The 26,233-nt window shown below is 36.8% G+C and overlaps 1 protein-coding gene across 1 annotated transcript in view; it reads left to right on the top strand.

The window, feature by feature from the left end:
* The window catches only part of TRPA1 (transient receptor potential cation channel subfamily A member 1), a 32,073-nt gene extending 15,179 nt beyond the window's left edge, over nt 1-16,894 (top strand). The window contains exons 11-27 of the mRNA XM_059862160.1: nt 1,063-1,232; nt 1,320-1,484; nt 2,118-2,232; nt 3,443-3,609; nt 4,464-4,557; nt 5,499-5,558; nt 6,511-6,609; nt 7,395-7,465; nt 7,884-8,031; nt 8,646-8,735; nt 8,949-9,118; nt 11,244-11,373; nt 11,500-11,682; nt 12,613-12,681; nt 13,307-13,417; nt 13,878-13,975; nt 15,789-16,894. Coding sequence (XP_059718143.1) covers nt 1,063-1,232; nt 1,320-1,484; nt 2,118-2,232; nt 3,443-3,609; nt 4,464-4,557; nt 5,499-5,558; nt 6,511-6,609; nt 7,395-7,465; nt 7,884-8,031; nt 8,646-8,735; nt 8,949-9,118; nt 11,244-11,373; nt 11,500-11,682; nt 12,613-12,681; nt 13,307-13,417; nt 13,878-13,975; nt 15,789-16,020 — 2,172 coding nt within the window. The 3' untranslated portion in view covers nt 16,021-16,894. The remainder of the gene's footprint in view (nt 1-1,062; nt 1,233-1,319; nt 1,485-2,117; nt 2,233-3,442; nt 3,610-4,463; nt 4,558-5,498; nt 5,559-6,510; nt 6,610-7,394; nt 7,466-7,883; nt 8,032-8,645; nt 8,736-8,948; nt 9,119-11,243; nt 11,374-11,499; nt 11,683-12,612; nt 12,682-13,306; nt 13,418-13,877; nt 13,976-15,788) is intronic.
* Nucleotides 16,895-26,233: the final 9,339 nt, after the last annotated feature.

Here is a 26,233-nt window from a genome sequence, read left to right as displayed (position 1 = left end):
AATCCCATAAATTATTTTGCTGTTGGGGGATTGAATAGCTCAAGAGGTAGGCAATAAAATATAGAACTTTTCACTTCTGTTTTCCCAGCTTGCATGCAGTAAAGCCAGGAGACATGCTCATAATCACTCAAGATCTAGAACTTTATAAATAGTTTGCAGCATATTCTGCAGGAGCTTTCTGTGGACTGGACCATAATGAAGTCTTGGATTTGGTTTTTAAAAATATTTTGAACATTAATTTGTATTTGGCTATGTTGAAATGAAGGACTCATATTGATAGAGCCCAAGCTTGCCTGAAAAAATTAAGTTTGCTGGGCTCCAGAGCTCTTTTAAATAGCCTTTTAAATGTGAATGAAAAATAACTCACCTTACAATGTGTGCTGAAATCTGTGAAAACCTTTGAGTGTAATTCAGGATGGATTCAACCTCCCTTTTCAGCAGATGTAGTGAATGAGTTTTAAAACAGAGATGATAAGCCACAGCATTGACTTTCTGATTATTGATCATATTAATAATTCAGAGAAATAAGTGGATAGGATGGTGGGAGGAGTTTTTTAATTGCTTTAAGGAAGGTTGTAGTATAGTGTTAGACAAGGAAAATAGGGAAATGAAGATGAAAAAGAGAACAGGGGAAATAAATGAACACTGTAAAACAGTGAACTGCTGGGTTTTGACAGTCAGAGGTTTTGCTACTGAATATAGAGTATAAGACTGCCTTTAGGTTTGGTACAAGCCTTCTGCTGCCAACAGTGAGCATTGCATTGGAATGGCAGCAAAGAACAATTTCCTTTCTTGTGCTGTGGATGGGTTGCAGTGAGGATGTAGGATGGTAAACTCCTGTGCTCTTTGAAGAGTAGTTGTTTGAAAAAATGGTGACCCACAAATCAGCAGATAAAAACGGTGCTCTTTGTTCCTAAATTTTATTTTAAGTTTATTTATTATTTTTAGATACTGCTTTAGAGTATTAATGCTGTTGTTGCAAACTATTAGAAACTATGGAGCAGAAGAGATAGAGGTGTAATTCTGTGCTTTTGTTTTTGGGTATCTCTTGGGGGATAACAGATGGAACATATTAAAAATCTTGTAGTGGATGAAGATAATGAAGGATGCACTCCATTGCATTATGCTTGCAGACAAGGTGTGGCCCTCTCTGTAAATAATTTACTCAGCCTCAACGTTTCCATCTACTCTAAGAGCAGGGACAAGAAGTCACCGTTACACTTTGCTGCCAGGTTAGTAGCACAGTCCAGCCATGGAATCCATGCCTTGGCTTTCATCCCTGTATCTCTGACATTAACTTCTGTGTGTGTCTTGCAAAGCTATGGGCGCATCAATACTTGTCAGCGACTTATCAGAGACATGAAAGACACAAGACTTTTGAATGAAGGTGATAAGAAGGGAATGACTCCCCTTCACTTGGCAGCCCAGAATGGTCATGAGAAGGTAGTTCAGTTTCTTCTGAAGAGAGGGGCTCTCTTCCTCTGGTAAGTATACAGATTTTCATTCATTAAGCCAAAAAAAATTTTTTATCTTCATCTGCTGGGAATTTAATGCAATATAAATATAAATACAAATACAGTATATAAAATAATTATTATAGTAATGTATGCAAATACAAATGTAGAATATAAGAGCATGGTTATAAAATACTGGTAAAACAGAGAATAGCTAGCTGTAAAACCAAGGCTTCTAATGCTAGGGGATTTTAGGTTTCTCTAAATCCAGCTGAGAGAAGATTATAGAACATTTTCATGAGAAAAAAAAAATTGGTTTGGAAATATTATAATAATTTCAGCTTCATTCACAGGCTTGAGAAGGGTTTCTTAGTTCACAGGCATTCTGCCTTGCACTGTAAGCTCTGCCTTTAGGTCAAAGATCCTCAGATCTCAGAAACAGATGAAAAGGGAGAGATCTAAGTACTATTATTGAGTTGAATCTTCTACTTCTGAATGGTGCATTGATCATCACATAATATTTGACAGAATGTATGGGCATCTCTGCAGCAGTCATGCCAAAGAAAAGAGGTCTGAGTCAAAGGAACAGGCATTTACATTCACTTTAAATTTATAAAAAGCTTTTTTATTTATAATTTCTAATTTTATACCATTGCATGGAAGTGATTATAAAGGCTGGACAGCCCTGCACCATGCTGCCTTTGGAGGATACACTCGCACCATGCAGATAATTTTGGATACTAATGTGAAGTGTACTGACAGAGTGGATGAAGAAGGGGTATGTTTTAACATTATTTGTTCCTTGTCTGCTGTTACTTCTAGCTGAAATGTCAGGGCTAGGCTATTAGTAGTTTTCCACTGTGCATTTCATGTGTAATATTTTATTTTCTGTGGCAGACTCAGTGATAAAAGATTTCTTGGATAAATATATGAATGCTGAAATTTTTACCCAATTCTTTTAAGTGGGAGATAAAAAAGATTCAAATATTCTAATAGGAAACACAAAACACTGAATGCATTAGACATGTTCCTCTTGCCTCCTATACAGTGCAAGAATATTTTAGCAATGTAGTACAAACATTGGTAATGCAAATTTAAAGAACTTACACAGATGTGAAAAAATCTGGTATCAACTATAGCTCATTAACATGTTGTTTGAAATCCACTGCACACAGATGTCCAACAAAAACAGCACCTGTCTTGCTCTGGAGTTTGGACAAATGCAGTGTGTATTAGGTAGAGACAGAATCCATTTCAAGGATTGAAGGCCTCTTGAAGACCTGTCCCATCAGAAATATAGGGCAATCATTTTAAAGAACAGTTTAATTTCCAACACAGAAGCTGCTGCTTATTTCTCTGAGAACTGGTACTGGTGTTGAAAACATTTAAAGTACTGGATTATAAAAAAATATTGACTATAAATTTATGAGAAGCCTTAATTTCAATTTATGGGAAGTCCTTAATTTCAATCAGAAAAATCAGTGTGCATTCAGAAGACTCTAAAATGTCAGTTTTAGAGTACCTTGATTCCTAAACCACTGATTCCTTTACATTTATGAAAACACCAAAGAAAAAATAAATATTCCACTTACAAAATTGTACCCTCAGATTTTCTTGCAGATTTTTTTGTATGAGCACTTCTGGATATAATTGAATGCTTCTCTTCTTGATAATGAAATGCAGGTGTTCTCTGTCATCATTTTTACGTCTTTGTGACTTGCAGTTCATTAATTACAAAACTAAAAGATATTAATAAATTGGCTTTTCTTACCTATAGTGAGTTTCCTCTTCAGATTTTGCCCTAGTATAGCTGTAGACATAAAGAACATGTCTGTAATCTCTGTCAGAATCTGACAATATTCTAATGTTTTGTGTTGCTAGTGAAAGCATTCGAGACTTGCAGCTGAGAAAAGGATGTGGCTTTTCAATGTGGGAAAGCACTGAAATGTACTTTTATTAAATTACTTGTGTACTGCTTGTCTGCACAGAACACAGCTTTGCACTTGGCTGCACGAGAAGGACATGCAAAAGCAGTGAGGTTACTTCTTGACTATGGTGCAAAAATTCTGTTCAACAAAGCAGTAGCTTCTTTTTTCCATGAAGCAATACACAATAGGAGGAAAGACGTGGTGTCTGCTGTCATTCTGCACAAAAGGTAAAGTATAGAGGAAATTCTTCTTGAACTTGTTTGCCCATGTGTTTTATTTTGGTTTTCTTAAATGAGATTAAGTTCTGAAAATCTGTTGTGTAATAAGTAAAACTGAGTACTTATTTTAATTTCCAGAGGTTATGTTCTGTTCTAATGAGCACAAATAAAAAATGGCATAGTTGTAATGGACATCAGACATATGGCAAGTTGTTTTTCATATTACACTGAGTATTTGGATTCTGTGTGTAACAAACATGTAGAAGCCATCAGAAATAATTTTGACCTTTCACATAATGCTTTAATGCCTATAAAATTTTAATCAAAATGTGAATACAACTGAAATAATTCAAGAGATTTAATCTGAAATCATGCTTTTAAATGTTGCAAGTATTTAAAAAGGTAGCTTTTCAACTGCAGTTTAGAATATTTTAGATTAAGGCATAGTGAAGCCCCACTTTTGGAATAAAGCAATGCACCATTGCTTAATGATGACATCTTTTGGTAAGAGTTACAGGAATACTGACAGGATTTTACTGTATTTATTATTATTTGCGTAATTTTGTAACCAAAGATTCCAAAATTTGTTCCAGTTTCTTTTTTTTTTAGGAGGCTTTAGCATAGTTTAAGCATTTCTGTTTAATTGATAACAGAATGTAACATGAATCATTCTTACAGAAGTGTCCAGAATATTACTCAGCTACTCCCCAAACAGCTTAGTTTCCATTTAGTAGTGCATAAAATTAACACATTATATGCTATGCTTTTCAAGATTTTAAATGAAACTCAAATAATCTAAAAGTAGTTAATTTAAAGCAGATTTAATTAATTCATTTTCCATTATCTGAAATAATTTTTTGTAGATGGGAAGAAGCTGTTGTGACTTTCTCTCACTCTTCCAGTGCCAATAAGTGTCCTTTGCTGGAAATGGTTGAGTATCTTCCTGATTCATTTAAAGTAGGTTTTCTGCACATGTTAAAGAAATGACTTCACAAAATAACCTTTGTTTTGCTGCATATTTTTCTGTTTGCTGTGCTCTCTAATATGTATTACTATAAAAATAGAAATAATTTCACAAAATTGTTTAATAGTATTTTAGTAATAGTCTCAGTTTGTCCAGTTTAAGTTCTTAAGTATTAGAAAAGTTCCTAGCTTCCTGAGATCAATGGAGTTATAAAAGTAACATAAAAATGATATATAAATGTAATGAGAGTCATAAGTGAATTGGGTTCAAAATCATCTGAAATATTTTCACTCTCTTAGCTAACTGCTAAATGACACGACAGAAATGTTTTTTAAATTAAAACAGCAAATGGTACAAATGTGCAAAACTGAAGGGGTATTGGGGACAGGCAAAGGTGATACAGAGACTCTATCATCAGAAGGCATGAAAAGGCACTTTATTACTAGAAATCTGTAGTTCTTATAGAAACAATGGTGGACCTAAGACCTGATTGGCTTTTAGGAATCTTCTCTCACACTATTGGTGAACTATGAACAGCACACTCTGGAGAACCATATCTATAAACAATGGTTACAGAAAGAGAGATAATAGTTGTTTGAATTCTTTCCTCTAAGTTTCCCACTGCTTCTGAAATCTTGGGAGAACTATGTCTCTCTCTGTCCAGAGGTTATGTAATTACTACATATGTATTCATAAACTGTTCACACTTCATACTGGTAAACTGGCATATAGCCTTGTAAACTGCATTTATTTCTAACTCCTACATGAAAACTCTAGAATTTTATGTCTTCAAAACATACATCATAAAAACTGACTGAGTCCTAACTTCTGTTAGCTGATCGTTGTATTTGACAGCTATTTTCTGCTGGTCTAAACATATTCTGTTGAACATTGCCTATTTTACCTTAATTCACTTTTCTGTTCCTCTGCAAAGCTGGTGTTGGACAACTGCATAATTGAGTCTTCAGAGGAAAAGACAAGTCGAGACTTCTATGTAAGTAGATGAAAAAGTCTGGGAAAGTACAAAACACATACACTTTAATGTGCATGTCAGGCTCATATATATATAAGGTACTGTTGTAGATGAATCTCAGATCTCAACACAGAACACAGGAGACAGATCTGATTTTATCCTTTGGACTGTAAATTGTTTGAAGTTTAGTTTCTGTAGTCTTCATGCTTACATATTTTAATAAGTGTCTTTTTAATGTCTTTTTAATAAGACATTAAACTTCTACAATCCATAAACTGTATCTTTGCTGTGTTAATTTTTGCAATCAGCTGGGTATCAGAGGTTATGGGTATTTCAAAATACCAGTGAGAGAAGACATGTAATAGCTATTTATGCATATTTAAAGTATGCTTATAATAAGTAGTGCAATTGTCATCAATAATTTAGAGTTCAACATGCTTCTTTCTTTTGTAAATACTTGTCCAAAATCTTAAGCAGTAGATTGATTTTAATGCTAGGGAGAAATGAATGTTCTCCAGTTATGTTACCTTTGAAACCATATTGAAAACCACCTTATCAATGGTTATATTGGATTGTGTCCACATCATTAACAGAAAACTTACAAATTTTTTGCTATTGTGCATTTTCTTTATATTGTATTATCAAAGCCATATAACTTTTAAAGATAAGCTTTTCTGTAAAGTTGGCATTAAAAAAAATCACGGTCATGAAAATGACCTTTCCTAATTGTAACATTTTAGCAAGAAATGTGCACTTTTTATTTTAAAATTCAAAATGGCTGTTCATTTAAACACCTTGCAGTCACAGATGAGTATCTTGATGGCATGCGTTCAGCTAACAATGAATTTACATCTTGATTCTGACTACCTTGAAACAATATGCTCTCTAAAAGACAGACTTTTTTGTATTAAGAACATCATCTAAGACTGAGATAATAATTTGCATTATATTTAACTTCTGGTGTATTATATAGATTGAATACAACTTCAGATATCTTCAGTGTCCCTTGACACTCAACAAGAAAGTAAAGGATGGTGAAGATATTTTCTATGAACCACTTACTACTTTAAATGTAAGTTTTACTCTGACATCATTGCCTGCTGTCTTGGTTTAGATAAAATGAAGAGGCTTGACTTTTTCATCATATTATTTCTTCTCCAAAGCCCATAACTCTTTATATTGAAAATATATTGAAATGAAGTTCTAAGTAAAATTTCTCTTAGATTTAGAGAAAGCTGTGAATGCTCAAGATCTTGTGCTGTGTGTGCAGGTAGTACATCTAAGAAAACCACACTCCAGTCATTGTAGTGATCATGCACTGGAATGTAAGGCACTGAAAAACCTGACAGGCTGATTTGTTTCATATGGTAATTGCAAAATATTTATAATGCCTGAAAGAAATTTGCTAGTTTTTTTGCATTGTCAATCTGTTCTCTCATTCTTTGTCAGAAAATGTCTATATAACAAACTTTCTGGCTTAATATGTTTGCTTTTTGGGATTCCTGTTGGCAATTAGTTGTTATACTGTCTAATAATAACTAAATAAATAATTTTTTCATTAAATGTAAAACTTGATCTCACAGCTATAGTTGAAAATAGTCTGTATAATTTTTGAATCTTGAAATAGACTAACAGAGCCCCAGCACAGAAGCTGAATACATTAGCAGGCAGAGAGGGCAAGATAGTGATGGGCTTGGGCCAGAGTGCTTAATCAAAAAAAAACTTTGCAATGTCTTAAATATATTTTACTTTTCATTAGGCTAATAATCAGGTAAAAAAGGTGGCCTAGCCAGTCTTGCAAGCACTTTGCTTGCCTAGATGAATGAAGTTTGACCCTTCTGTATTTGTGTTTTGCAGGCCATGGTGCGCCACAATCGCATGGAGCTACTCAGTCATCCTGTGTGTAAAGAATATTTGCTTATGAAATGGTTGGTCTATTTTAATGGATAGAAAATATAATACTGCATGTCAAGATAAAGACTATTTTGCCTGAAAGTTGTTTATTAAAATGTGCATGTTCATAGAGTTGACTGAGCAAATGTCTTTTCCATAAAGTACAACTAAATATTTAGTAAATATTTTTTTATATTTACAACAAAGGCAGCTATCTTTGTTTCCTCTTTGTCATAAAATATATAATAAGGTTGCCAAGTAAAAGTGAAAGGAACATTATTTCAGAGTGGCAAATACACTTTTGTCCACATAAGTGAAGAACACGTTCATCACAAAGGGACATTTTAAGAAATGTTTATTTCCTCACCTTGAAGACATTATCGACTGTTAAATTTGAATGCATGCTCTTCTAAATTTGAAAAGTGTTGTAACTTTAATATTTCCACTTTCAAGGATGGCCTATGGGTTTCGAGCACATTTAATGAATTTAGGCATATATTCTCTTGGTCTCATCCCACTGACTCTTCTGGTCACTCACATACAACCAGGAAGACCTTTGAATGGAACAGAGCTCTATGAAGCAAGACCATTAGAATATGAGGTACTTTTATTAGTAGTTACAATCTTTTCAAGATATTTACAGCAAAAAGGTATGATTACTTAAATAATGTCTAGATTAATTTATGATCTAGCAACTCTATGGAATAAAATTGAAGTATATATTTCTAAACATTCAGCAGCAACCTCTGCTGTTAGATAATTTTCAGTTTAGATTATTTTCAGTTCTCATTTCTTATTTTTTCTGAGAAATTTATATTTGGTACATGGTTACTTCAGTTTTTTCCCTGAAGTGAATAATATTTGTTTAATATTGAAGAAAAAAGATTCACATGAGAGAAAAAGCATAAAACTGAAACAGGAACTCAGAAAGGATATGTTAGTAGAAATAGGAAATAAAATGAACTCAAGACATATCAAAGGTTCATGAAGATATATGAAGATATATTTCCTGATATATGAAAAAATAAGGAGAATCACATATACAGCCTAACCCAGAACATGGATTTCACTATAAATGTTGTTAAACAGAATATAGATAGTATTAAGTATATGATACAGATAACAGGCAATATAATGTATATATAATAGGTAGAGATCAAATGAACATTCCTTTAATAATTTTTTATTTCTTTTTTGCTCTGATTTTTGTTTCAGGACTCATACTTCACAAGGGTGTGTATGTGTTTAGTTTTAATTATGAGTTTACTGGGCATCTGCAAAGAAATATTTCAGCTGATTCAGCAGGTTAGTACAGAGAGAAATAACATTAATCAGACAGTGTACTTGCATGGCAGTTTGTATGGTGTTGTAATTAATCTGTTTTTTTCCTGATTAGAAGTCATTTATATGTGTAATGATTAAAACTGATTTTAAATAGTGAATTTACATAGTGCATTGAACTCAGTGTTTTAATGGTGGATGACTTGTAAATATTAACCTTTCTCTCTTTAATCCTAGAAATTGAAATATTTGTTGGATTACTCCAATCTACTGGACTGGACCATTTATACTACAAGCATAATTTTTGTGTCTTCTTTATTTATTAATACACCAGCTCATTTGCAGTGGGAATGTGGAGCAATTGCTGTGTACTTGTCTTGGATGAACTTCTTGCTTTATCTTCAAAGGTAAAAATTTTCTACAGGCTTTACAATAAAATATTTTAATATTTTCAGATATTTTACATATCCTAAATTGTGACTGATCAAGTTTGAGAGCCCCATTTTGTATTTTTATTTTTTTCAAAGTATACAAGTTTCCAGATTAGGATCATAGGAATTTTTTATCTCTGATGAGCTGTAAAGTAATTTTCAGTGTTTTTCATGTAGAGCATCACAACATATGTTATAGCAACTACAGAAATAACAATATTTATTTTAATATTCATTAAGCACATCCATGCTGAATTTTATCTTTTTTAAAATCATCTTTCACTATACTGTAAAGACTTTGATTTTAAAAGAACCCAGAAGGATATGAATTATGAATGGCATAAGGAAGTCAGGTTTTATGAGTAATACCTGGAAGAAGGTAAATTCCTTTATCATTTCCCATATTAATTGGCATGTCTGACCTTATGCCATAGTGACCTGTAAAAGAATTACAATTGATGGAATTGTAAATTTCTTCAGTTGACATCATGTCTGTTTATTGCTGCTAATTATCCTAAATCTTGTCACTGGTACAATATTGTCCAAGATTTATGAACTGCAGCAGAGCTGGGTGGAGGAAAAAAATAGTGTGAGTATAGTGCTTAAGACTAATAAATTAAACACATTGGTGTCTGTGCAGGACTGCATGCAGTAACACTGCATAATTGTTCTTCCCATTCTTGCTGCATATATGCACTAATCACCCTCATGAAGTCTTGCAGACAAACACAACATTTACTGGTTAATTTCAGGGTTGTTTGACTACAGTTGTTTTACTGTAGTAGGGATGTTTAAGGACACAGTTTGTAAACAGAGTTAATGTCAAAGAGAGAACCTTTATGACCTTTATGGTCTTGCCTCTGCTTCAGACCTTCTCCCCACCCCCTCCCAGCCCCTGTCTGATCTCAGATGATCAGTGAATGGGTGTGTCCTGTCTGCTCCGGGCAAAATGGGGGTTGAGCCTAAACAGGAAAAAGTAAGCAGATGATTACACAACCTTTCTTCTGCTATTGGATAAAATGCCTTCCTGGCCTGACTATTATTTCAAATGTGTTGCAGTAGAACTCTATACATGATTTTTCCGACTCATTCAGGCTCTTTTCCCAAAGTAACCTGTGATTCCATTGACTTCAGCTGAATTTTGCCTAATAAATGCCTAATAAGTAAGAGAAGATTGAGTTTGCTTTATTTCCAGCTTGACCTTTTCAGTCTTGCACATAGTGTTTCAGAGTAAAAGATACCCACAGGGATTTTCACAGTTGCTACTGTGAGCTTAAAAAATCTCTTGGTCCCTGGATTTGAGAGAGGACATAAATTCACAAATTCAGGTTTGGAAGCAAAAGTAATTTAATCTGCTTTATGGTAATTCCTGTTTTGATATTTAGTTTTTGTGTCAGGCAAGAATAGGAGAGGCTTGTCAACAACAGATTGTTGTTGGAAACACAGGTGTCTTAAAATTGTGCTGTTCTCCTTCTCTTCCTGAGCAGTGTGTTTCTTTTTGTTTGTTTGCCATTCTTTGTATCACACTATAACAACATTATGTCATTTGTTTCACATCTTGTAAAAAAGTGAAATCTTTTAAATCAGGTGTGTGGCTGCTACATGGATTATGGTGCCAGTTGTCCTTTGTTCTGTTGCTACTTTGCTTTGAGAAGCAGGAAAAGTTGGATAGTTTGCTAATGTTTTATTCTGAATGCAGCAGTGGTACAGTACTGTACTGCCTATGCCTATGGAGGGAATAAATGTTATCCATGAAAAATACTATCTTGAAAATTGTTCTTGTGCATTAAAATATAAGATTATGCAGTTTAGAGTTGCTGTGTGTAGGATCACTTGCACTCTTTTGGATGTGAAAGTAGAATAGGTTTGTTAGCATCACAGAATCTCTCAGAGAGGCAGTGTCTCTTTCCACAGAAGAAAATCAGAGTTACTTACTGCCTTACAGAAATAACTGAAAGGGACTCAAACTTCGTATTTTATGGTTTAGGGGTAGACTTGGCAGTGCTAGATTAATGGTTGGAGTTTATTATCTTGGAAGTCTTTTCCAAACTAAGTGATTCTATGACTGATTCTATATCTTTTTTGTTCACTTATTGCCTAGATTTGAGAACTATGGAATCTATGTTGTGATGTTCTGGGAAATTTTGAGGACTTTGATTCGGATTGCTGTGGTTTTCTTTTTCCTGATACTGGCCTTTGGGCTGAGTTTCTTTGTCCTTTTGGGTTCACAGGTTAGTTCAATACTCTGGTTAAATTTTTATCATGATAAATATTATTTTTGACTAAAGCATCTCAAGACTTGATTTACAAATTCCATCAGTTGGGTTTTTTCTTTATTTTGATGTTTCTTTTTGCAGCAAACCTACAGCACACCTCTGCTTTCTGTAATGAAGACATTTGCAATGATGCTGGGAGACATTAATTACCATGATGCATTCCTGGATCCTTTACTAAGCAGTGAATTGCCATATCCATTCCTGAGTTACACAGTTCTCATTATATTTACCTTGCTTATTCCAATCCTTCTTATGAACTTGCTAGTAAGTATAAGCAATTTATTAATACACAAAAGTGGTTAAACACAAGTATGTATAGAGAGTTCTTGTGTATAGAATTACTTCAGCAAGTAGACAGCCACTCATTATTTAACAGATATTTTCGGTAACATATTAAAATATTCCCATTCTCTGTACTTATTTTCCATCCAGTGTACTGTTCTGAGTATTTTCCTACACCTCACTCCTGCAGGAGTATTTTGTATATGTTTAGGTAATAACTGTGATGGAATTTGAATTGGAGCTGCAATGTATTATTCCGAGGTCTTGATAAGGAAAATTGAGGAACAATGATTTTTGATTAATCCCTTGTTGTATCATAACCTAACACTAACAATAATTTAAATTAAAAAAATAAAGCCCAAAAAGCCCAAACTCAAATCTTCACTGCACACAAAACAGCAATCAGAAATAATGACAGAACAAACTAACAAACCTGACCTGAAAGTTAAGAATCAGAAAACACAACAATGGTGAATAAGGGAGAAAATATGTAGTATATTTTCAGCCATGCTCCATTGAATATAATTTTTATTTAGGAAATCACATTTTCACTTGAGCTGAGCAAGAAAAGTCAAACATCTCATGTTTTTTAAACTTTATTAATGCAGCCATGATCCTACATAATCAAGAGATCAACCAGTTTATTAACAATACAGCAGTAATGAAGAATGCAAAAGAAGGGATGTTATTCTTGGCAAAAGCATTTCAGTGCCTTACCAACAGACTGTAGTCACTAAAAGCACTCTCTACATTTATTGATGCATATTTTCCAAATATATAAAAAAAATGTTTCCAAATTCAAGTGAAAATTAATTTAACTCTTTAGAATATTTATTTAAGTGTGAATGAGAAAAACAATTGAAATCACAGACTATGAAAAAATAGATAATGAACTATTTCTCTTTCTTCTAGATTGGTTTGGCTGTTGGTGATATTGCTGAAGTACAAAAATATGCTGCACTCAAAAGGATTGCAATGCAGGTGAGTAACAGACCATGAAAGCATCAAGTGGTGGAAGTACATATCATTGCTAGAACACCTTTTAGATAATTAGTTAATTTGTCATCCCATTCCCAACTATCTTAGGACACCTGTAAAGCAGATTTGGCAAATTTGAACATGGCATCTTATTCTGAATCTCATTTGCACTCATATGAGTCATTGCCAAGGAAGTGTACAAGCAAATGCATTTGTAAAGAATTTTTCAAACATCAGTTCAAGCAATTCTGACTTTTTCCAAAGCCAGATATCAGAATCAGTCACTGCAAAGCCTGAAATTGCAGTTTTCTTTTAGTAGAGAACCTATGCAGTGGAAAGAAGGTACACAAAAATCAAAAGCGTACTAAATTCATTCTGCTGTACTAAATTCTCATTAGTAAAAAGAGTGCACATCTATGTGGAGAAATTAGTTCTACTAAGATACTCAGTACTGGTTATGACAATGTAGTTTTAGTGTTTGGGCTGGACTATTCAGATGTTATACCACTGTTTGCAGTGTGGGGTACTACTAGTGCATTGAATATAATGGCATGATGGTTATTTTCACATATTGTGTGTGTTTATCTTAAGACAACATATCTCACTCTAAATGCAAAACCACATTTAGGTTAATCTCCATACCAACTTGGAGAAGAAGCTGCCATTTTGGTTCTTAAGTCGGGTGGACCAGGAATCAATCACTGTGTATCCCAACAGGCCGAGATACTGTGGATTTATGGTAAGATGGTGAACATTCGATAGAAGAATTATTACCAAAAAGGGATATGATGGACTTTGTACACACATTCCTAAGGACGTTGTGTTATTAACTGACATCAAGGGAATTGTGATTAGACCTTGACTAAGGTCAGTGAACATGGTAAATCAGTTTGAGTGCAGCTGTATTCAGATAAAATTAGTGTTTGACTACTCAGTGCACTGTAATTTTATTAAGTAAGACAAGCTACAAAAGATGTTCAGATAAAAAATAGAATTACTCCCTTTTGGCTTTTCTTCTTTTATTTGAGCTGTTGTTGATAGAATGAATTTCCTTATAAAACAAATGTTTTATTATGTAAGCAAATATCATAACAGAAAATCTTTACAATCTTAACACTGTATGAAGACTTACAGTTCACATATTTAATCTGTTGTCAGACAATAGGATCTATTTAAGCTTGGTTCCATGTTTTGTTTAGAGCGTGTTCCAGTATTGCTTTGGGTGTGAGGACTCTACCACATATGCACAGAGCCCTGATACAACACTAGAATTGGAAGTTCTGAAGCAGAAATACAGGTATTTTTGTGATATTTTACAGTTGTAAAAATAAGTAGAACCAATATTACAAATATACTCCTATTTTAAAAGGTATTTTAAAGCTCCATACTGTATCTAAAAAGTAAAATTCCGTGTCCCCAGCCAAAACCAGCACAGCTTGTTGCTCATTAAAGTAATCTGAAGTAATGGGGAAGATGGATTTTCATTTTAGAGAGTTGCAAATGAAGGTTTTCAAGGGTTATTCAGAACTCCAAGTGATGTAATTCCAGTTGGTTTGCAAGTATACACAATCTTTTACTGACTTTCCACTGGGTAAATCAGATTCAGATTGTTTCCTCAAAAATTGATTGGTGTTGATTCTCTCTTGAACAAAGCATGTTTTCCAAAGCCTTGGAAGGAATTCTTTGTACTTTCTTGATTTACTTGTAATACCAACATATCCATAAGAATGGTTTCAAAAAAGCTTACTATGAATATACAACTAGAAAAATATGTTCTCACTCAGTCTCACTTTCCCCTGCACATGTTTTCTCTCCATTTTTTTCCTTTCCCTTTTTTTTTTTTTTTTTACTCTACCAAATTTTTGTCTGCCTGCAGAGATTCAGATTGAGTATTTTTTTTTTTGCATGAAAGACTCATCAAGAGTTGAAGCATGGTGAGACTACACCCTACAGATATAGGCAAATCATGGACTTTAGCAAGTCTTACTTCAATTACATACTACATCATTATAATATAAAACAGCATAAAACAGACTCTTCCTTAGTTGGGATTTTTTTTTTCCTACAGAGAAGGAAAAAACCTATAATTTTATCAAATGATTTGCAATAGAGTAACTTGTGACCATATCATTATGGAAAGTCATTTTTCCTACTCTGAAAATATTGACCAAAAACTCTTACTGCGTTGCCAATGTGTTTTTATCAGAGGTCAAAACAGAGTTCAGTTACTACTGGAGCTAGTGTCAGTGCTGGGTGTATGTATTTTTGCATTTTGGTTTGGGACAGGGTTTTCTTTCACTTTGCATTTTAATTCTTGTGATTTTCATATATGTTAAGATGTATTACCATTTCTTGTTTAAAAAAAAAAAAACCAACAAAAATGAAAAACCTAACTGCATCTAAAGCCTTTCAACTGTTCTTCACAAAGAACCTTTTCAGTCACACCAGATTTCTTCTTGTAATTTTGTGATCTAGACATTCAGAAAAGTAGATTTTCAAATACCTCTTTGGTAGTTTTATAAAGACAGTTTATAGTCACATTTTTCATGTGTTTCCCTTTTTCCTTAAAGATAACAGATATTGTGTTCTGTATGTGTGATGCCAACTTAGTTTAACTACTTAATTGCATCAATTGCACTTTGGATAGCACTTTGAAAAAGATCAGTGAGTGCCTCATCAGTATTTCTCATACGCTGCAAAAATAGTTGTGAATTTCACTAAATGTTTTTGGTTTCTTTTTTGCCATTGCAACTCTGGCCTTTTTCTTGCCAGACAAGGAAATAGGTTAATAGGAAAAACTTTTGATAGAGCAGTCAACAACTTTATTTTAAGAGTGAAGTTGCTTCTATCTTAACTGTATATTAGTTACTTTTTACAAGAACCCCAGATTTGTTCTTTAATCCTATTTCCTGTAACATGGAGAAGTACTTCAGCTTGAAGAATTAAATGTATTCTAAATAATAGTCTTTGTTAGCAGAAGGTTTTAGTTAAGTATTGTCAGAAGGGTGAAGTACTTTCAATTTTTGAATTTGTAATTTTAATTACTTAAATGTCCTTTGAAATCAACTGACAAAGCCTGATGTGTATTTATTTGTTTGTTTGCTTTTTAGGCTCAAAGATATATCAACATTGTTGGAAAAGCAACATGACCTCATTAAACTGATTATCCAAAAAATGGAGATAGTATCAGAGGCTGAGGATGAAGACAGCAATGATTTATTTCAGCACAAGTTTAGGAAAAGGCAGTTAGAGCACAAGAATAGTAAATGGGATACAGTGTTAAAAGCTGTTAAAACAAATGTGCCTAACCCAAGCACAGAAAAGACCAATAGCTTCTTCTAGGCTTGGCTATGATATCATGTTGTATTATCATTTTGTTCTACTTTAGGATCACTTCTGTGATTGTCTTTGCATAATGTTAATGTGATACATCATGTACTCAAGTATAAAAAAAGGCCAGATCCAAAACCAGGATGCAGGTGCTCAAAACAGTATTTAAAGAAACTGGAGATGTCTACATCCAAAACTGTGATCCTAAAAGTGACTGGCTAATCAGGAAAGTGCCTAACTCAACAGAGGCCAGCCTTGCTGTCCTGCCTTCTGTCTCGATCTGTTCCTGGGTTTGGCCCTAGTACACTTAGGTCTCTATGTAATTACATTATTTTCTGTTACATATGTTTTTAGAATTTCTAAATTTTGAGAAATTAGATTCTAGTCATTTATTATTCAGATGTTTGGAGAGAGCCAGTGGGCTTTGTGTAGCTTAAAGAAGAACTACAAGACTAATCTGACAGACTGTGTTGGAAATTTTGCTGAGTAGGGACTGCAGGATCAGGCCTGAAAGGTAGGAGATGAAGGATCACAAAGTTGTAATGTAAGGGAAGGACTACTTTCTTTTCTACATATGTGGAAGCAGCTCACAGTGGGATCATTTGTTCTAGCATGCACGTAGCAAAGATAGAATGATATGTTTAATATTAGTCATTTACAACTTGCTGTCTTTATACTGCTAATGTGATTTTGGCCTTCCTGATAACCTAAAACTGATCTTGCTACTTTTATCTGCACTTTGGTTTTATTATTCGTTTACTGAATATTCAGTGCATTATGTAATATATGGTAATATATTAAATTGAGTAAACATTAATTAAGATATGTTTAAGTACCTGAATATATTTGTTTCAAAAACAGTGCTAATAAACTAATTATGAATATACATGGTGGTAAGGCTCTGTGATCTACTTTTGAATTCAGACATTTTCTTTAAGAACTTAGTATACATTAATTCTTCTCATAAAAACCAATTATGATTCCTGTTTATTTTAAAAATACTCACTAGGAGGTAATTCACACTGTACAGAACTTGTCCAGTCTTCAGAAAACACTGGAAGATGCACCGTAAATTAATGTGACTTGTGCCTTAAAATTGCCACAGATTTCAGTAGGCAAAATTCTTTCTCACCCAACTGCTCTATCCCAGCTTTGAGACTTTAAATCCTTGCCAGGTAAAACAGAGAAAGGAGGAGGCTGCTGGAGGAGTAGCTCTGCTCCAGGGCAAGCCTGGTGTGACACAGTGAAACAGGAAGAGAATGTGTAAGCAGAGTCAGAGCAGAAAAAGGAAAAATACAGCTATAGTCTCTGAAATTGTTGTGGCTCCTAAAGTCAGATCTATTCCTATGAATAAACTGTTCAGGTTTTCTGCACTGCTGTGCATCTGCAGCTCCCTCTGTCAGTAAAAAGAATAGCCTGGTTCTCAGGATAGGGCCAAACTTGAAAAATGTAGTAATAGTAATTTTAAATTCCTGGCAATCTGTGCCATTAACACTAGATGGCAGTGAGTGATAGCATTTTTTAGTAAGTAAATGGGACCTAAATGCAGTGTTTTGGGTGAAGAACAGTAGCATGGTTACAGCAGGAACAGAGCAGTCAGCACTCATAGTTTTAAAGTCTAAGCCTTTCAAGCCTCTTTAAACAGAACTCTGAGACCTTTATATATAGCTGCCTGTCAGCTTTTCTGAGTGCTCACAATTTGAGAAAAGTTTTCCTTTCCAATTTTAGATAGCAAGACAGAAATAAGTTATTTTATAATTAGCAAATATTACGACATTGAATTAATAACTTAGCTTTCTATGGAAACCATCAGACTAATATTATTTAATTGTCGTGTGATAGAAGTACCTAATAGAGCCTAAGTACAAGAGATGTAGAGTTTAAGGAAAAGTAGAAGTACAACTGGAATATAAATCATAATTAAAACTTTTTGTAGACTGAGCTGAAGATGCTGGGCCATTTGAGCAATCTCTAGAAGCAATCCTGTTAGACTCATTATAGTTGGAAAAGACCTCTAAGTAAGGTAAAGACCATTGAGTTCAACCATTAATTTAACACTAAATTATGTCTCTAGGCACCATATCTACGTGGTTTTTTAACTCTTCTAAGGACAGTGATTTCATTTTCCTGGACAGCTTGTTGCAATGCTTGACCACCTTTTCAGTGAATGAATTTTTCCTAATATCCAATGTAAACCTCAGCTGGTTCAGCTTGAGCCAATTCCTCTTGTCCAGTTGCTTGCTGCATGGGAAAAGAGAGCAACCTCCACCTGTCTCGATGTGTTACATGTTAGGTATAGCTAAATATATGTTAACCGAAAGTGCTACAGTGTGAATTTTTGAATTCACACTTAGGCATTGCAATTCAATGGAAATGTATCCTCTGGGTGTGAATATAGAATCTGCAAAGTGTGATGGCTGTGTATCTGTATTCAATACTCACCCACTTCCCTTCAGTCTGTATGGAAGTAACACTTTTACAATTGGTGTATTGGCAGTTCTGTAGGCACTCATAGTCACCATTGGTCTCTTTCAGGACTGTATATCAAATATTGCTGATTGTGAGGGTAAATATTCCATTTCATTTCCTGCTGCCCATCAGTGCTGTCACTGTTTTCTCCTCAAGATGAATGGCAGCATGGTTCATGCACCATCTTCTCCCACCAAAACCAGATCATTCCCATAAGCTCCTGTTGGGTACACTGATTTGTACCTCATCTGTGTGACACACAGGAGGGTCACAATTTGGGACAAGAAGTGACATTTCTGTGTGAGTTGGTGGTCTGAAACAAGATGGCAATCCTTTGCTGAAAGCAAAGATCCGGTTGCCTGCCTTTCTAGCATCAGACTCTTGCTGATGAGGACGGACTAGCAAAATACTTTGCCTGCTTAAATTAAAATTAGCTAGAGCAATAAAATACATCCTTAGCAGAAAATCTGAAGTGCCCAGATTTGAGTGGATTAGAGTGAGACTTTTCAGTGTATAGGAAATAACTTGCTTCAAGCTAGAGTGCATATTGGTGTTCTCCATGATATGCTGCTGGAACAAAGAGAAATCCCCTCTATAAGTTTCCATCATTTTCTGACTCACTTTTTTTTCTTCAAAGAAATGGCCTTTCATTCTCCTTGCTCTGTTGTATAAAACCATTTTGTTTCAACACACTGAAAATGTGGTGTTGGGAAACTTTTATCAACAAAATGCTGTCTGAAAAATTGTGTTGTAGAGGACTGGTGGGAGAGAACATCCCCACTCCCCAAAATCAGCCAGGAATGATTTTATACCCTTGAGGGCTATACCTACTAAGAAGAAGAGAAATCTATATGAACAAAGAGGTGGTCCTTCTCACTGGTTAGATTTTTTGCTTTGTAAGATGAAATGCCCTTTAGCAGAGCATGTAGCAAGAGAAAGAAAAGATGAGAAAATATCTTTAATCTGTAGAGGAGGACCCAAGAGAGGAAACCAGAGGCAGATTTTCCCTTAGGTTAATGTCCTTTTACCCTGCCCTGTAGGTGTAAGGAATCACCTAGGCTACTACATGGCATGCATCAGTTGTAACCTGTCTTAAAGACTGGCTTTACCTTGTCTCTCTGACAAGGGGTCTCACTGTGGGCAGGAATTAGGCCCAGTAATGAGCAGACAAAGTATAGGAGTGTAGCAAACCTCACCCTGGAATTACAGTCAGCAGGAGAGTTTTTGAGCTTTCTCTTTTAAATGATTGAGAAAATACAAAGAATGACACAGGACCTGAGAAAATCTCTGATACCAAAAGTAAGAGCACTGCTTTAAAGGCAGCATCTTCTGAGCAGTAAAAAGATACTGGTTGGTGCCTGAGTGTAAATCCATACTGACACAGGCACTGCAAGAGATTTGTGTGAGCCAGGGCATGGGCTGGTCCATGAACAGGCCACTCAAGCACATCTAAACCTTTTAGGTAAAGATATTTGCATAAATTTTTTTTTACAAAGAAATGCACCAAGACAGGTTCACAGTAATCACAAGAGAAGATGCTTCAGATGCTTGAATGCATCAGTGTTGTAGAGATCAACTCTATCCCAGCTGAAACCAGGACACTCAGGACACACTGACAAGATCTTAGCAATGGTAAGATTTGGTTTAGAAGTCAAGACAGGAAGTAATGAAAGTGATGAGAAGTGATGCCTTTTATGTTGCTTCGTAACTGGGAATCACAGCTTAAAAAGCAGAGCAAAGTTTAAAGCTATTAATTTCAGAAAATGTTAGTACTGTTGTCAGTATTTGTTTATCCAGAGACTTTACTGCAGTCTAAAAATTGACCAGCAGCAGGAAGCAGGTCTGTGAAAAACAGAAGGTTCAAACAGGCCAGTACCTTGGAGTAAAAACAAAAGGAAAAGGAACTAGGACTAACATTGACATCAGTGTGATCACAGTAAAAAGGACAGAAAGCCCCAAGGCCCATCTGAGCACAGCAGTGCTGCTCACAGCATTGTCAAATTCAGCTGCCTTCAGCCACATGGGATCAAGGATAGGGAGAGTTAAGAACATTTAAACTTTTGAAAGCAGAAAGTGTGCTTCTCAACTCAGTCCAGATGCCAATCCCTGGAGCTGGCAATGTCCATGGGAATGATTCAGCAAGGCAGCATGGAAGTGATGCTGTGAGAGACAGCCATAATGCACCTCAGAGTGGCTTCTCATCTCAGCTGACTCACTTCCTGCAGATTCAGATTTTAACTTTTCTTGGCAGGTCTGCCTACTTTGTGAGATAATTACAGTTGTGTTAAATGGCTGAAAGTCATCTTGGTTCAGTGCTGCCACTGGCAATGTGACTCCCACCCCAGGTAGAGCAGTCCATGGAGTTGTGTGGAACAGGCTGCAGTCTGGCACTCCAAGGACCACCTGAGAGAGACATCTCCCCTTGTTGGATTGTAGTTGTGGTGGTGCCAACATGTAACAAAAGGAAAGGTGACAGCTTGGATCTCAGATGGCTCTAGTGAGTCTGTAAGGTGCTCTGAATGTGCTTACCTCATTTAGTTTTGAGGAGATGTAGGATTAGTGTTTCCAATCTGTGTCTGGTCTAAGTTTGGGCCTGACTATTTCTGCCTGAAAAATCTGAAATCTGGCTGATAGCCTTGTGAAATGTTTTGTGGACAAGTTTCACACACAAAGGAAAAGTTAAGGAGTCTGCATCATTTCAGCCTTTAACCTTAACCCAAAAAACTTTGATACTTAATGGAGCTGGACTGATTTAATTTCATTTTATTTAGATTTTATTCCCTTGCTAGTTAAAGTCTTTCTTAAGTATGTAAAAAAAACCCAAAAAACCTCTGTTATTTCATGTTTCTTCATAAATTTATAAAACTAGCCAAAAGATTTCTCTATTCTCTTCATTCCTTCATCTGACTCAAATAAATGATATTTTGCTTTGAAAAGTTCTCTAATATTTTGTAACATAAGCAAATGAGTACTGGGGATAAAAAAAATACACGCTACAATTATGTCAGATAAAGCAGAGCCAGATGACCACAGTCAGAATTCTGAGCGCACATTTACCCTCCCACCCACAAGTGGAAGGATCAAGGGCCAAAAGTGAGGCTGATACAACCACAAAAAACATTTGGACTAGTGAAAGAAAGTGCTTCCTGCATAAACTTCTTACAGGAATGCAAGGCAGAAATACACATTTCTAAACACTGTAAAAGGAGCTTGGAAAGCAAAGGTGGCTGCTGAAATCCACCTCTGCTGCCCCCAAGACACAACATCCGCTGTGGCCTGAAGCTGGGAAGTCTCCCATGACCTGGGAGATTATCCTAATTGTGCTTCACAGCAGCTGAGGTGGATCTGTGATGCTTCCTTTGGTGAGATCAGTTGTGTGGTAGCTGTTGTCACACAGAGAGGTCACACACAGGTGGCACAGAGGATGCCATGTCTGAGTCCCTCTTCCTGGCCATGGCACGCCCTGGGATGCACAATCTCACTTTCTCCAGGAAGCACAAGAACACCCACTGTTAAAGCAGCTGTTTCTTAATTGTGAAATCTATAGGTATGACCAGAGAGGCTGAGAAAAACCAGTGTGGAATGGTGAGTGTCAGATGAGGAGGAGGAGGAGCTGCAAATAAAAAGCATATCTGACCCAACCAGGGGAGGCAGGCAATTATGGCAGGTCTTAAAGGAGGGGAGAAAATGTGTAGACATGTGTTGACACTGGCTCAGAGGTCATCTGGGACCTCTGGGTTTGGGACAGCAAAGTCATCAGTGCTATTAAAGGTTCTTAAATTTCACTGCTGAAAGAAAAGGCAAGGCATGCTGGGGGAATTAAGGATGGAGCCAAGAGTCCACAAGGGCTGTGAGTCACAAGGGAGGTTTTTCTGTTTTCCAGAAGAGATAAAAAGCATCCTCCACTTATCTGAATAACAACAACAATAATGCACCAATTATTCCTGAGGAACTCATAAAACATGTATTAATGACTCTAGAGTGAAACAATGGAATCCTAGCTCCAGCATGCATATATTCTGATCTAAAAGACTGCTTTTTAATGTCTAAAATCCTAACTTACAAAATAGCCCTTAAATAAAGACTGAATAATTGGTAAAGAGCTTACTGTTGAATTTTGAAACAAAGCAGTAATACATATCTAGACCTGTGGACTTTTCCCTCCTAGATTTTAAGAAAAGTAAAAACCTCTAATAAAAGAGGCTGAAGAAAAAAAAATTAACACCACAGAATCACAGAATGGCTGGTGTAGGAAGGTGCCTCTGGAGATCATCCAGCCCAACCCCCTGCTAAAATAGGTTCACCTGGAGCAGGTTGCATGCAATCTCATCCAGACAGCTTTTTAATATCTCCACAGAAGGAGACCCCACAACCTCTGGATAGCCTGTTCCAGTGCTCTGTCACCCTCAGAAGAACAAAGGTTTTCCTCCTACTGAGACAGAACTTCCTACATTTTAGTTGGGGCCTGCTGCCCCTTGTCCTGGTCCTGGGCATCACAGAAGAGTCTGGCCATTAAGATAAATATTTGTATGCATAGATAAGATCCCCTCTCAGCCTTCTTTCTCCAGGCTAAACAGGATCAGCTCCCTCAGCCTGTCTTCATGAGAGAGATGTTCCAGCGCCCAATCATCTTTGTGACTCTCTGCTAAACCTGCTCTGGTAATTCCTTGTCTTTCTTGTACTGGGGAGCCCAGAGCTGGACACAGTACCCCAGCTGCATCCTGAATACCACACCAATGGGATGGGAATTGAGCCCTCACCCAGCACAGACAACCTGCTCTGAGCCCTGTTCCATGCCTTCCAGGTCCATCTTTACCTGTAAGCCAACAGAGTGGAATATGCTGTTGCTCTGCTGCTTTACTCAAATGAGAGCTTTAGGGTAGTTTACTTCAGATACCCCATTTTTTTTTTGGAAGAGGTGGTTTTTGCCGTGACTTTACTGCCACGTTTACCCTTCACATTTCACATTTAGGAAATGCTTGAAGGTCCTTCTGATTGCAGGTGGCAATCCTGGTCCTTGCCAGGGGACGCACACTGGTACTTGCACCTTAGTTAAGGAGTGACATTCCCAGCCTGAAAAACTTTAGAAATGCTGAAGAAGTTCATGCAAACCTTCTAGCAAATTATGCCAGATTTCAGAGCGTGTGTAGCATGTCTGGATCCATCCAGGGGAGAACTACCACTGACATTATGCCCTGTGCTACACAATCCCTGACCAAGACCATTCTAATACGGAGAAGTAGCAAACTTGTACCTCTGCCAAAGTGTGAGTAGAGTCTGCAGTCCCTTGCTGCTCAAAATGCCTCAAGCTGCTGTTCCCTGCCCCTGCCTCCATGCTAGCACAGCACTTGGCTCTTGGCTTCTATCAGCAGAACCTGGTCAGCCAGTGGAAGCAGGAGCTCACAGCGGTGTGAAACACAATCACCAGGCACCCCCCAGACCTCCCATCTCCATTTGTGGGGTGCACTTAACAACCAGCAGCCAGGAAAACCAAACAACAGGTGCTGCAGCGTGAGTTACATACTCCAGGACAAAAATAACCTCCCAAAGCTGTGGTGGCCCTGGTGGCCACCCTGAGCAGTTAGAATCTTCTAATCTTCTGCAGAGACTGAGCTTCTGCCATTGGGCTTGCACTGGTTCAGTGGCCTGCACTCTTTCTGCAGTGCAGCCTCAGAATGTTTATATGTATTATCGTGGTAATGTTATGAAAATAAGAAGATATTTTTCAAGATCACCTTCTATACCCCAGAACCAGCAAGGCAAGGCAAGGCAGTGACTGGCAAGACCTGTAGCAGGTGTCACAAGTACTGGATCGTGTGTGGTCTTTCCCAAACTGAGGCCATAAGGTGTTTTCTGAGAGGCTTTCAGGCTTGCAGGGCCTTGTGGATGCCCTTTCTGCAGTGCCACAGCTTGCCAGCATTTGTAGCACAGCCTGCAGCTGTGGAAGTGGAGGGATGGTGCAGCTGCCTCAAACCCACCCGTGACTCTTCATTCCCCCATTCATATTTTGCTGTTAGGCTAACTGATGGCTGCTCAGAAGTAATGACCATGGCAGAAAGTCCCACAGATCACTTTGAAAACAAAGTTCCATTCTTACTTCAGAGGGTTTGAAATCAGCTTCCAGAAGGGGCTCAGTGTAGGCAGCAACCTGAAGATGATTCAAGCATAGTCAATAAAATGGGCCAATGAAAGGAAAGCAAGTCCCAACAGAGAAGGAGAGAAAAATAGAAAACACTAGCCTGTTCTTCAAAATTCCTAAATAAATTCAGTTGTCATTGCAGACTAAGATATGCCTTGATTTTTTTCTGTCTGTTCTGACCCCTGAACAAGGCTCCAGGTTGTTCAAAGTTTCCCTTGGCCCTGCACAAAGCAGTGACACCCATCACAGAGCCTTGCTCTGCTAATAGGGAGCTTCAGACAATAATGTTCACCCACAGAAGGTTAAAGCAGGCTCAGGGAACCCGATTCACCCTTTGTGCAGGTGCAGCAGGGCTGGGTAAGCAATCAGCTGGTTGTGGACTGAGCTGGTGACAGGGCTGTCAGGCCCCTTCCCACCCCTGCTGCATCAGCCCATTGCACATGGAGAGCCCCTGGTAACTGGAGAAACAGTTAATTAATAAATTGTTCTCTCTTTTGTAAATTTAGATTTGCCTAATGGGGTTGTGCATAACCTGGCCAAACATGAGCTGTCTGTAGCCAGATCCTCCCCACACACCAGTTTGGTGTGGCAATCTCTGTGAGCAGTTAGAACCAGTTTAATTATTTCTCCGTTGCTGTGGCTGACAACCATAGCCATTTTTTATTTTATAGCCATGACAGAATTTGTGTTTGCTATTTTTTTCCTTTTTCCATTAAAAATCTTTGGTCTCTTGGGTCTCTTTATATAAAGAGTTCGCAAAATGCAATAAAAGTTCCCATTATTATAACCCACATAAGACAATACCACCAACCCTGGGATGCTCTTCTTCCTGCCTCAATATTCAGTAGAAATGTAAATTGGGTATCTGATAGACAAGACAGTAGGATTAGACTCTTACTTCCTGTGCAAAATGAAGAATTAAATCTGGGTTTCAGTCAAGCAGGATACACAGAGTGTACAGTTGGCTCTAACAAGGGAAAATTTAGCAGCCTGGAAGATGCCTCTCTGTGCAGCCTGAGGAAGGTGACATTGCTCAGTTTGTACTCCCCTCCCCAGAAAAATGAGTGAAGATCCAAAGATAGGGCACAAGGCCAGGTCCCTGGAGTGCTTTCTTAAGCCTTTGCTGCTCCAGCCAATGTTTTAGCATGATTGTATCAGGCAAACCAGATAAAGAAAACTCTTTTGTTCTTCCTGCCAGCTCTCAGTTAACCTCTGAGCCCTTTGGATTAGCAATATAGTGAGGATGTGTGCCTTGTGCATTTTTTGCTGACTTCCAAGTTGCTCTGTAATACTTCTTTCTGGGAAAGTGAGCAGCAAGGACTGACTTAAGGGGAATTGTAGTTTGATGGATGTGGGAGGTTTGCATGTTTGGAAAGAAATGTCCTCATTTTCTTCTGATTACTCTTTGTATACATGCCCGGAGATGTGGCTACGGGCCCACTTAGAGCTAATGAATGAATACTTTTGAGGCTTTGGGTGTTTTTAGGGCAAAATTAACCTACTCAAACCCTCACTACAGAGTTGTAGCACCGAGAGATTTGCTGGACACACTTTTTGTAGCAAAAACAGCATGGAAGAGCTGGAGTTTTCCCTCTTCATTACCATCTCCAAGTCCTG

Source organism: Haemorhous mexicanus, chromosome 1, assembly GCF_027477595.1.
Source record: "Haemorhous mexicanus isolate bHaeMex1 chromosome 1, bHaeMex1.pri, whole genome shotgun sequence".
In the NCBI taxonomy this organism is placed as follows: Eukaryota; Metazoa; Chordata; class Aves; order Passeriformes; family Fringillidae; genus Haemorhous; species Haemorhous mexicanus.
This window is presented reverse-complemented; position numbering and strand designations above follow the sequence as displayed.